We start from the raw sequence: 12,788 nt of genomic DNA, 5'->3' as shown, positions 1-12,788 counted from the left end.
ACCCAACCATCTTAATTGAGAACCTACACTGTGCCAGGTCTTTTGCTAAGCCTTGACCTCCAGGGCCACTCCATGAATGGTACAGTATGCCCCATTTAACACCCTGAACAACCTACCCAAGGTCAGGGGGAGTAACAGGAGGAGCTGGACTTAGACCCAGGAGCCTGCGAGTTACCCAAGGGCTTCCACTTCTCAGTTTGAGGGGATGGATGAGGCAAGCAGCCCCCATGTACTACGTCCCTCCTGAATGCTGACAGGTTCCCACGTTCTGTCCCCACCCCGACCTCTCTCCTGAGTCTGACCCCTGTAATCCGCCTGCCAACCCTCCCTGGAAGGCCCCCACGCACCTCAAACATAACACACAGCAGACTCACATCCCATATATCAGCAAATTCTACCAGCCTCATCTTCAAAACACGGTCTGAATCTGACAACTTTTCACCATCCCACCCCTACCTTTACCTAATCCAAGATGCCACTGTGTCCCCTGGGCCAGGAACAGCCTCCTCACTAGTCCCTGTTTCTGCCCCTGCCCAACCTCCTCAAAAACTTCCGGTGAGTTCTCGTTAAATTTGAAATAAAATCCAGACTCTTTAAACCAGTCTAAGACCCTGTATGATCCAGGTCCTGCTATCTCTTGGGCCTCACCACTCACACTCTTCCCTCACTCCCCCTGCACCAGTCACAATGGCACCTTGCTAGACTTCAAACACACAAGGATGTCCCTGCCTCAGGGCCTTTGCACCTGCTGTTCCCGCTGCTTCAATGCTCTTCCATTGCAAATAATTTGCAAACCTTGCTTCATTAGGTCTCTGCTCCAAAGTCCCCTCCATAGACAGGTTCCTCCTGCCCCTCTTTCTTTGCCCCTTTAACCTGCATCATAGCATTTATCTCTACCTGATACTATACTATGATTTAATTCCGTGAGGTCAGCCAACTCAAGGGCAGGACTCGGTGGCATTTGCTGCTGCATCACTCCTGGAACACGGTGGGCACTCAAGATGTATTTGTGGAAGGAAGGAACCACGTGTCCACTATTTGCATCTCCTGGAACATCACCCTCTCTGCTTCTCCTGGCGCAAACCAGGCCCCACGAGAGAGCTCCCTGCTCCACACCCCATCACCAGCCTGCCACTCGAGGCGTGAAGGACACTGTGAGTCTCCCAATTTGGGGGCCATCTACTCCCCCAGGGAGAACAAACCCTTAAGAGTCTCCTCTTTCTTGTCACTTCCAACCAAACCAAAAGTAAATTTATAGGACATCACGTTAATACACAGAAGCAAAAAAACACAAAACAGTTCACCCCAGGTCCTCCCTCATCTTTTAAAAATTCAGTAGCTGCCTCCATCTCCTCCAAAGGGACTTTATATTTGATCTGGCACAAAGGCTGGATACACTGGAGCTCCCTGGGTCCTCGCTGACAAAAATTAGATGCCCGAGGAAACAGAAGGGACTCAAAATGCCAATGCCTGATTTTCCAGTCCTGGGGTCACGGGGCATTGTCCTCAGCCTGGATGCCCCCTGACCCAGAGGATGCTCAGAATTATCCAGGAGATCAAGCTGGTGGCTGTACTCCTATTCTACAGCTGGGTAAACTGGGGGCTGTTCTCGTGGGACTGAGAGGGCATTAGTCTGGTTGCTTAAGGTCCTTCAGGCCTGGGCTGGGCCTGGGCAACCTCATGCCTGCTCAGCTGAGGCCAAACCTCATCGAATGCCCTATTTTCTTTAAAAAAAGCCTTCCCCAGTCTGAAGAGGAAGATGGCTACTTGGCACTGCTCCTGGGTGCCGGGCAAGCCTGGAAGGGCTCCCGTGGACCCGGCTGGGCCTTACCTCTTGATGACGAACTGGATGCTGTTGCTGGCCTCCAGGATCTTCCGGAGCTTGGCGATCCCGAAGCAGTTGGGCCTGCGGAGGGAGATGCCTTCAGGCAGCCCCACCACAAACAGCTCCTCTGGGTACATCAGGAACTTGGAGTAGGGCACCTTGACAGGCTCCGAGATGCCAATGGCCTTGGCTGCAGAGATACGGCTGCTGTAGGGCCACCCAGATCTATGGGGCCACGGGCCTCAACTCCCACCTCCCATGTCTGCATGGGGGGGCTGCAGGTGCTGGAGCCCTTTTGAAACTTAGCCCTTAGTTGAACCCTCCTGACCCTCCTGAGGTAAGTACTGTTAGCCCCAGGCTGTGGGTAAGAGACCCAGAGCCCAGAGGGGACGTGACCTGTCTCAGGTCTCAGAGCCCCAGAGCTGGGGGATGTGAACCCAAGTAAGTGGGGCCCCCAGACCTACGCTCAGTTCGTGCCCTCATACCCTGGCAATGCAGGAGAAACTGCTGACGGCTGGTGAGACCTGGCATCGGCTCCACCCAAGTCCACTTGTCCCCGTGCTGCCCGGAAGGCCCTCCAGAGGGTCCCCCTGCCACCATAAATAACCCCAAACCCCTGCATGGCCCAACACCACGCCTTGGGAACCAGAGAGATCTGAGGCCCAGGTCAGGGCCTCAGTCTCCTCATCTGTAAAATGGGCATAAGGACACGGGCATTTTGTGAGATGGGATGGGAGAACTCATGTGAAGCACCTCGCCAGTGCCTGGCCAACCACAAGGGCTGAATGAAGAGTAGGCTTCTCCCTGCCTCCCTGTTTTCTTTCCTGGTCTTTCTGGTAGGAAAGATCTTATCCATCTGTCCTCCTGAGGACCCTGAACGAGGGTGTCTGTGGGGACAGAGGAGCAGTGACAGCAGTCAGAGTGGCCTCTGCAAGCTGAGGCTGAGGCAGACTGTGAGTGAGTGTGAGCCTGTTGAAGGAGGAGGTGGGGACGCTGCGTTTCAGAGGGTGGGGTTCTCTGGCAGTGCCTCAGTCTCCCCGGGAGGGAGGTCTAGAGCTGAGGAAGGGGCAGGGTGGCAGCCCCTGCAGTGCCCCGGCCCTTTCCCAGTGGGTCCCAGCCCCTCCGGTCCCTCCCTCCCCTGTCTCTGTTCAGGGAGCAGCTGGGATGGGGGGTCAGGCCCTCGGAAAACAGGGCAGCTGGAGGGAGGCCTGGCTGCCCTCGACCCTGCCCGGCTCCTCACTCACCGTATCGCGTGTTGAAAAGCAGCTCCACCTGCTTCCGCAGAGGCCGGATCACGTCACCATGACTGTCTGAAAGGCAAAGAACAGTTTGGTGAGCCTCCCCAGTGGCAGCAGGACCCTGCTTCTCAGCTCATGTCCTAGGTCTGCTGGCACCAAGAATGACCCTGAGCTGGGACCTTGGAATGGGGAAGGGTGAGGGTGGCAGGTAACCTACTTCCTCAGAAGTGGCACCCCTGCAGACAGGTCCACAATTCTGGGGCTCAAATACCTGCTTGTGAAATCGGATCTAGGGCATTACCAGGACTGAATGGAAGGTTTTGAGGCCTAAGAACGACCATGGGCCTTTCTATGTAATTGTCACTCTAGACCAGCACCGTAAGTGACTTAGCTAGCGTGTGAACTCTAAGCCTGCAAATTGAGTATGCCACCACTAGGTGGCAGTGGATGTTGATTAAAACTTCAGAGTTCCTCCCCTGCCAGGCTGGGTTTGGGATTGGGAAAGTGATGCTCCTCTCCTCTGACACCCACTCATTCCGTTCCAGGGGTGGAAACAGACCCATCCTCACCTTGATCTCCCTGCCTGTCCTACTCCCACCCTCCACAGGGTGGGAATGAGCAGTGTTCCTGAGATTGAACATGTCTATTAGACACAAAGCCAATTTTGTGCTTTCAGGCCTAAATTCGACTTGCTCAGGAAGACTCAGCCTTAAAACCTTTGTGGAAAGAGGCAGGGCGTATATAAAAACAAAATAAGAAAGGCTTACAATTTCCTTTACCAGAAAGAGCTGCTTCTACCTCTGACCATGTACCTCTTAGTTCTACAAGACAGGTCTATAAACCTCCTCCCAACTCAGGCAGCCCACAGGACACCCACCCCCAAACCCGGTGTTGGGAAGAGACAAAAAGGAGATGCAGGACAGGGGAGGGGAGGAGACGTGGGGGGGGTGAAAAGTAGGGGGTGAACAGTGCCTCACCCTCCACAGGCCTCTCCTCAGGCCGCGGGTCCTCGCTGGGGCCTTTGTCTGAAAAAGAGGGTGCCAGGCAGCCATGTTCATCATCTCCTGCACCACCAAAGTCAGGGCAGACAGGTGGGGAACGGCAGGCCCAGACTCTGGAGCATGGCATGGTGACTCCCAGATGGGATCAGGGACTCCAGTTTTGCACAAGCACCTGCCCTCGCCTCCATGTGAGCTTCAGAGACCAGATATCCTGTGACATTTGGTAAACACCCCTTGGAGACCAGCCCTGCACCAGCCTATCCTTCCACCTACTGCCTGCCAGGTTCTGTTCTAGGCATTGAGGACACACGGGAACAAGACAAAGCCTTGTCCTCCTCGTGTGACGTCAGACATTACATACGATGCCAGATGGCGGTGATGCCGTAAAGAAAAACAGAGGGAATTCCTTGGTGGCCCAGTGGTTAGGGCTCCACGCTTCCACTGCAGGGGGCAGAGGTTCTATCCCTGGTCAGGGAACTACGATCCCACATGTCACATGGCATGGCTGGATAAGGGGATGGAGGAAAGGCAGGTGGGGGCGTGGAGCCATCTAGGGTCTTGTGGTCCCGGGGCGTCTGACAAGATGACACTGGCTCTGGACTGGGCCCAAGGGACCCAACCTTGTCCCCAGGTGCCCATCCAACAGGCAGCAAGGTCGTGGCACAGTGAACAACAGGGGAGGTGAGGGCTCAAGCTGTACGGGGGAGGGGAGAGACTGGCCTTGGGGGGCCGAGGGGGGGTACACCTGGGCTGGACCCAAGTGTCCAGGGAACGCAGTGGGGTGGGAGAGGGACACAGGCAGGGAGGGGGGAACAGTGTGTGGGGGGAGGGTGGTGACAAACTCAGAGATGGCGGATTTCCGCAGGAGGATGAACTCCAAGTGCGGACAGTGGAAGTGGGGTGCAGGGGGCGGGGCACAGGCCGACCGGCGGGCTGCAGGGCCTCCATCAGCAGCAGCTCTTTGGTGCCAAGAGCTGGAGGAAGGCGTGGGGACTTTCAACACTTGAAACAACCAGAAGGAAACTGCGACTTAGGAAGTTTGCCGTGTTTGCCAGGTGCTTTCCCAGGCAGGGCTAACCCTTAAACAGCCCTTCCTCAGCCCCTGACATGAGGCTGAGCTGGTGAGGGGGGGAGCAGTCGGACCCCGGGTCTGCTCTTGGCCAGCTGGTGGAGAGGATGCTCGGTGATGAGGAATGCAGGGATGGTCCAGGTGGGATTGTGAGTGGGAAGGAAAGGGGCTGATCCTGGGAGAGCTGCCCACGGTCAAGGCCCACTCACGGACGGAGGGAAGGGGAGCCTGCATCTGGGATTGCCAGACAAGCCTAAGCCTTGGGGCTCAGCCCGGAAGGTTCTGGAAAGTTTCATCTATGCTCAGCCTCTGACTTAAAAAGGGCCAGGCCTGAGCTTTCGGCCTAAATCTTCCTCATGGCAATAGGTACACTATGGGCAGGTAGATGCTGGGCCCACCTGACTCTGCCTGGAGGCTTTTTTCTGGCTGTGGGAGCAGACCAGCAAGGTACAAGGGCTGGGATCAATGCCTGGAAACAGCTCTCAGCCAGTGATGGAGGGCAGATCACCAGCCCAGCTCCCAGCTTCCTCAGCTGTGTTAATTCAGGCGTGCGACTTACATGGGCTCCCGTGGTCCCTCAGCTCAGCTGCCCACGGGGGTGACGGGCCTGACGGCACTGCTGTCCTGTCCAGTCCCCCCTTGTACCTGGACTGCCCTTCCCGGACTCTCCTCCCAAATGAACGAAGGCCCCTGTCTCAGGGGAAGCCCCTGGGGGATCCCAAACTCATCAACTTCATCTTTGCCATTTCTAGACAGAGAGGGGCAGACAGGAGGAGAGGAGTCCGGTGGGGACAGAGGGACAAGCAGTGCTGCCAGGGAGGGTTCCCTGAATCAGGGAGCTGGATCTGTCTCAGGGCTGAGGGAGATGCCCAGATGTCACAGCGGCAGCACCGATCAAGTTCACGAACTGGCTTGAGAGGAACAAGAGGGGAGACCAGGAAGTCCGTCCCCGCTCTGAGCTGTCCGTGTGTGCAGGGCCACCCCCAGGCGGTAGCAGCAATCTGAGAGCCAGGCAGGAGATGACCGGACCCAGACACCCACAGGGAACCAGCTCAGCTCTGTGGCTCTACTAAGCAGAGGTCACTAAGGAGGGGCTTCTGCCAGCCTTTGTTGTAGGACCCTGAAAACAGAAGGAAGCGGGGCCAGGTCCTCTCCTGGGGGGCGGGGGGCTCTTTCAAAGGCAGCAGGAGATGATGACCTGTGTACTTTGGGGGCCCTAATTCCAAACGTGAGAAAGTTGCCTGCTTTTCCCCCCGCCCCCTGGCATGGGAGCTGGGCTACTTACCCTGAACAAACCCGTCCATGTGCTCAATGCCTCCCCATTTTCAACCTTGGTAAACGATCGAGGGCCTGACCAGAGATGCCCAAGGCACCAGGTGAGCAAACGAGGGATGATTAGTACAATACAGTAACACCACCAGTTGGGAGAAGCCTTTCCAATAGAAATGGCATCATGCTGGTCCACGGCCCCCCAACCCCAGGGGCCTCCACAGATCGGGACCCACTTGGTCTTCTTCTTTTTTTTTTAATTTATTAAATTTATTTATTTTTGGCTGCGTTGGGTCATCGTTGCTGCGCGTGAAGCTTTCTCTAGTTGCGGCGAGCAGGGGCTACTCTTCGTCGCGGTGCGCGGGCTTCTCACTGCGGTGGCTTCTCTTGTTGCGGAGCACGGGCTCTAGGCGCGCGGGCTTCAGTAGTTGTGGCTTGAGGGCTTAGCTGCTCCACGGCATGTGGGATCTTCCCAGACCAGGGATAAAACCCATGTCCCCTACACTGGCAGACGGATCCTTAACCACTGCACCTCCAGGGAAATCCCCCTCGGTCTTCTTAATACTGCTGCGAATGCAGCCAGGTAATGTGCGACCTCTTAAAGACCAGGCCACACTGTCAGCTCATTCTGAGCCTTTGGTCCACTACACTCCCCACACAGTCACCGGATTGCTTCCAATTCCACTCATGCCCAGCCCGTGCCTGACAATATTCTTTCTTCATTACCAAGGTATTAAAAGCACATCGCAACTGATTTAGGGAGTGACAAAGATAAATCACTTAACCTAACATAGCTACTTTTTTGATATTCCCCCCCCCCCAAAACAGTGATTATGTTTTCAACACAGTTGTAAACACCATCAGTTTTGCGTCTTCTACAATCTCCCTTGTTGCCTATTTTTAGTGCCTGCCTAATAGTCCATCAGGAGGATACCATTAACAGTTCCTTGACAGCTGGACCAGCTTGTTGCAATTTTTCATGGTCATCATTAACGTTGGCACGAACATCTCTGTGCAGAAAACACTGTTCACATTTCAGACAATTTCCTCGGACCCGGTTCCTGCTGGACATATGGGGGAGGGGGTGGTGGTGCTCATTTTTATGGCTCTTCAAGCTGACAAATTTCTCTAAAAAGCAATTTGCCCATTTGCGTTCTAACCAGCACCAGGTCTGTGCCCATTTCCCCATGTGCTCAGCAAAAGTTCTGTTGAGTTAAAAGGTGCAAGAGATGCCCCTTTGTTCAAGCCCTTGTTTCTCTGTGGCTGCATGTGTTTGTTTACTGTCTCTCTCTTCTTCTGTGGCAGGTACTGGGATGTACTTACTACTCAGATCCCCTTCAAGGAAGAGCTTGTTGGCCTAGCAGCGGGGAGTGTGGTCAGCGGGCAGCTGCCCCTTCAAGGACTGCCCTTCCAGGGTGGCCCGCATCTCGTGACTGATTGAGATGGAGGTATAAAGGCCAGGATATCCAGTGAAACTGGGAGCAACTCTAAGGGGCCTTTCTGGCTCCGAGCTCCCCGTGGGGTTGGTGGATGTGTTGCTGCAGCCAGATCATGGCTTGCCTTCTCCTTCGTCCCCCTGTGCTTCTGTCCCCTCCCTTACATAGGTGTTAATCCCAAGGGCAGCCCCTAATATACACCCCACACATTAAACTCCATCTCAGAGACTGGGCCCCAGGGAACACAACCCATGACACACGTCCTGGGGCTGTGAATTTTTCTTGTGCGTTTCAGCCTAGTGTTCTGGTCTGTCAAGGCCATGGGGAACATCATTCTTGGATGGACTGACCATTCCTCCCCAAGGATCTGCAAATTGCATAATCTTGCTGCCTAAGGTCCCTTTATCCAACTAACTGACGAATGTTTGAGGAAGGACCAAGCCCTCCAGGACAACAGGAGAAACCTTCCCCATGTGGAGGCTGGGGTCCCCCTGCAGCCCTCCCTTTTTTTTTTGCTTGAAATTCAAATAACTTTTATTTAAATTGAAAACAATACTTAAAACTGCATTTAGAGTCAAAACCTTTTTGTTTATAAAAATCATGAGGAGCTTCCGCAGCTGGCCCAGGGTCATCTGGAGATCTTGATGTCGTATGAGCCAACTCAGTCCTGTGGATGACCCCACACTGGGTCCCCTCTGATGGCTTACAGTCGCCCATGTAGAAATCTGTTCCAGAACTGTGCCTGGGACTAATGCACGGTCCACCTGTTTGCAATTTGGGCAAAACCTCATCTCCAAGTCTATCTCTGTTGTCAGCTGTGACTTCTCACGTCCTATGGACATCTTAGGTATTATCCGTAGATCACACTCATCCACAGCTGCTCTGGGGACCCTTTATATCTCCTTATTGAACTGGACTCCCAGGTCCTCCTCACTCTTTCCTGTTTCCAGACCATTCTCCCTGACAGAGAAGACGGAAGCAGACGAGGAGCAGAGATATTCTGCCTTTATTCTGTCACCAATTAACGCAGCACCACCCATCTGGGTCTGTAGGAAACCTTCTTATTTATTTTTCCAGTCACTTGTTTATTTTTGGTAGGGGAAAAGTTAAAAAGTGCAGTAAAGCATACAGAATATTATAACAAACACTCATGGACCTATCAGCCGGAATGAATACACATTAGCATTTTGTCATATTTGCACACGATTTTTTAAAATAAAACATTAGCAATACTATTTTTACATCTCCAAATTTATAGAAATGCTATATTATCTATATCCTTCTGCACTTGCTTTTCACATTGAACATTATGAGATTTCTTCACACTGTTCATTTAAATACACCTACTATGCTTTTGCACAGTATCCTTAAGCAATACCCACCCCTCTCCCCACCTAATCAAGCCCACACCAGACATCACAGGCAAGGGAAACAAATTCCAGCCATCTTCCTAAAGTTTCCTGCCCTGGCCCTGCATCCTCTATTACAGAGCCTTCCAAACTCAAATCATCTAAGTACTAATATTGTTTTCTGCCATATCCGCAAACCTTCTATAATTTACATACCATTTGTCTTTATAATGATTCACTTAAAAAAATTTTTTTTTTTATTTTTTGGCTGTGCCACACGGCACGCCGGATCTTAGTTCCCCAACCAGGGATCGAACCTGCACCCCCTGCAGTGGAAGCGCGGAGTCTTAACAACTGGACCACCAGGGAAGTCCTATAATGATTCACTTTTTAAAAACATTAACTATGTGTAGTAATTCTTGCTTCTTATTATCAATAATAACATCTGTTGAGAATGGTTGGAGCTGAGAGTTGGGCATGTGAGATTCATTAAGCTATTCTTTTCAACTTTGGGTGGTTTTGAACATTTCCAAAATAAACTTTAAAAAACAAAACCCACAGAACCCTACCCTCTCCCTGCTGCTATCCACCTGCCCAACCATTCCTCTTGCCTAAATTATCGTCAGAGTCTGTTTCTGTCTTTGTCCCCAGACCTTCTGCAGTCTGTTCTCAGCTCCACGGTCAGAGTAAACACTGTTAAAATGTACTCCATTAGCGCCAACCCCAGCCCTGGTTCCTGTCTCTTCAGAGTTAAGTCTCCAGTCCTTCCTTTGATGTACACAACCCTGCATAACTTACCCACCACCTCCCTTTCCCCACCTCACTCTGTTCCAGCCACCCGGCCTCCTTGCTGTTGCTCAGACATGCTGGGCATAGCCCACCTCAGGGCCTCTGCCCATGCTGCTCCCTCTGCCTGGAAAGTTCTGTCCTGATATCCACACGGCTCCTGCCCGTACCTCCTTCAGGTCTTTGCTCCAATGTCATTTTCTCAGTGAGGTCCTCTCTGACCACTCAAATCCTGTAATAACCACCCCCTCCTGCCCCTGATACTTCCCCTCCTGGCTTTGTGTCTCCCTATAGCACTTACCACCATCTGACTTTCTAATTTTCTTTTTCCTTTTTTGGGGGGCCGCACTGCACAGCTTGCAGGATCTTAGTTCTCTGAACAGGGATCAAACCCGGGCTCCTGGCAGTGAAAGCCTGGAATCCTAACCACTGGACCGCCAGGGAATTCCCCTACTTTTCTTATTGATTTGCTTACTACCTGTCTCCCTGCACTGGGATGTCAGCCCACAAGGGCGGAGACTTTGGTCTGTTGGGTTCACTGCTCTGTCCCCAGCACCTTGCATGGGACCTTGTACATAGTAGGTGCTCAATAAATAGTTATTGAATAAATAAACAAATTTATCCAAATGGGGGCTTCCCTGGTGGCGCAGTGGTTAAGAATCTGCCTGCCAATGCAGGGGACACGGGTTCGAGCCCTGGTCTGGGAAGATCCCACATGCCACAGAGCAACTGGGCCCGTGAGCCACAACTACTGAGCCTGCGCGTCTGGAGCCTGTGCTCCGCAACAAGAGAGGCCGCGATAGTGAGAGGCCCGCGCACCGCGATGAAGAGTGGCCCCCACTTGCCACAACTAGAGAAAGCCCTCGCACAGAAACGAAGACCCAACACAGCCAAAAATAAATAAATAAATAAATTTGTAAAAAAAAAAAAAAAAAAAAAAAAAAAAATTTATCCAAATGGGAGCTCCTGGGAAAGACACAGTAACCAGACTTAATATTAACTCAAGGCCTATTTCAAGTTTTCAGAAAGGAACCTGGCCTGGATGGGGGAGCCAGGCATATACTGAGTTTCTTCTAAGGGGGACAGTCAATACCAAGAAAAGTCTAGAGGCTTCCTGGCCCACCCCTCTCCCTGTTACATCCCAGGGAGGTGGGTCCCCAGCCCATTTCTTACCAGTCAGCATCTCCATCCCGTAACCGGAATCTTCTGAGGGCACATGTCCAGGCATCGAGTCTGTCATTTCCTCAGAGGCTGGGGAAGGGTCTGGAGGCAAAACTCCAAATGACAACAGCATCTTCTGTCTGTCCCACCCCGTCACGGTCCCTCAGGGACTTCCCAGCCCAGCACGCCCACAGAGCAGGACCCTTAAGGAAGCTGCACCCTGGACTCTGGGAGGGTAGCTGTGCCAGAGGACAGCGGGGACCCAAGGGGCCTGGAGCCTGTGGTTACCCCATACTGAGCCTCCAGATGACAAGTACATGCCCCTCTTCACAGATGTGGAAACTGACGCTCAGAGGGATCCAGGTCTGGAGTCAAACTCAGATCCTCTTACTCCAATGACCTTTTCTTCTCCCCCGCAGCCTCTCAAATCCCAGGGAAGCCAGGCCAGAGAGGTGAAGGCTGCGGGGACCTTTAGGAAGGTCGGAGCTGAGACCTGACCCCCAGCCCAGAGGGCAGACGTGGCTACAGAAAGCACACGCAATGCTGCACCCTTTCACGATCAGACCAGAGAAGCAGCGGCCTGGCGACCCCTTCTTGACCGGGGCAGGTGCTCGGGAGAGAGAACAGGACAGCCCGGGAGGGGACACGGTGGTGTTCGATCCCTGTACCTTCAGGCGGGGGTGGCAGGATCAGCCCTTACCTGGGACAGTGACCTGAATGATATCTAGATCCTCTGGCTCGATTTTGATGGGTCTCAGCCCACCCAGCTCCCCGGAGGTTCCTGTGAGGGGGAAACGAGGGATCTGGTCAAGTGTGGGCGTGAGCTTGGCCGGGCAGGGGAGTCATTCCTGAACATTCTCCTGTCTGTGACTTGTTAGTAGTGCCAGGAAAAGTCACGTCAGCCCTGGTGTCTGAGCTATAGGTAGATACAACGTATAGACCTGGCAACTGAGGCCTGCATCGCCAGGGATGTGGAGGCAGAGGTGATACCCGAATCCAGGTCTCCCACAACGCCACCCACATCCCACCTACCCCTCCCAGCCCCCAGCGAGCTCCCAGCATGCTCTGCGGCCTGGGGGAGGGTCAGGGGAGAGGGGTGGACAGAGGACATTCATGAATACCCAGGCTCATGGTCTGAGCCGGCCTCCTCCCCAGAGCTGCTGAGTGGGGCTGGTGGACGCCCTCCCACCCCAGACACACGCAGTGGGGTCCAGCTCCTCACCTGGCCCACAGTCTTCAGAGAGACTGCTTTTGTCCGACCTGTGGGAAGGAAGCCGAGAAATGACATGGCATCCGCCCCAGCTTTCCCCCTCCAAGCAGTCAGGGGCCCACGGCGGCTGCCAATTCAAGATGCACCCCTGACCACATCTGCTCCCATCCCACCAGGATCCACGCCCCCCCCTCCCCACGCCAGCAAGGTTCCCAGTGCCCCACGTCCCGGACAACAGTCCCCTGGCCGCCCCACCCGAGCTCCTGCTCCCTATCCTGGGGTGACGTTCTGGGCGTCCACCTTGCCCACCAGCCGGGAGCTCCTGAGGCCTGGGTCTGGCCAGTCTAGGAGCCCCACCACTTAGTGCAGTGAGGGTTTGATCAGTGCTTGTCGGGGGGACTGAGAGCTGTAGGGACCACCCGCCTGGAGAGGGTTCAGGAGTCT

The 12,788-nt window shown here is 53.8% G+C and overlaps 1 protein-coding gene across 4 annotated transcripts in view; it reads right to left on the bottom strand.

Moving 5' to 3' along the window:
• The window catches only part of GTF2IRD1 (GTF2I repeat domain containing 1), a 113,763-nt gene that overhangs the window by 41,393 nt on the left and 59,582 nt on the right, over positions 1 to 12,788 (bottom strand). For 3 of the 4 annotated variants that reach the window (XM_057529780.1, XM_057529779.1, XM_057529781.1), the window contains 6 exons: positions 12,357 to 12,394; positions 11,835 to 11,915; positions 11,147 to 11,236; positions 4,041 to 4,088; positions 3,070 to 3,135; positions 1,832 to 2,015 (listed from right to left, as the gene is read on the bottom strand). In XM_057529780.1, the coding sequence (XP_057385763.1) occupies positions 1,832 to 2,015; positions 3,070 to 3,135; positions 4,041 to 4,088; positions 11,147 to 11,236; positions 11,835 to 11,915; positions 12,357 to 12,394 (507 nt within the window). The remainder of the gene's footprint in view (positions 1 to 1,831; positions 2,016 to 3,069; positions 3,136 to 4,040; positions 4,089 to 11,146; positions 11,237 to 11,834; positions 11,916 to 12,356; positions 12,395 to 12,788) is intronic. The other variant, XM_057529778.1, reaches the window with a different exon arrangement.

The sequence above is a fragment of the Balaenoptera acutorostrata genome, chromosome 15 (genome assembly GCF_949987535.1).
Source record: "Balaenoptera acutorostrata chromosome 15, mBalAcu1.1, whole genome shotgun sequence".
NCBI lineage: Eukaryota > Metazoa > Chordata > Mammalia > Artiodactyla > Balaenopteridae > Balaenoptera > Balaenoptera acutorostrata.
The sequence above is the reverse complement of the archived record's forward strand: the minus strand, read 5'-3'. Positions and strand labels throughout refer to the sequence as shown.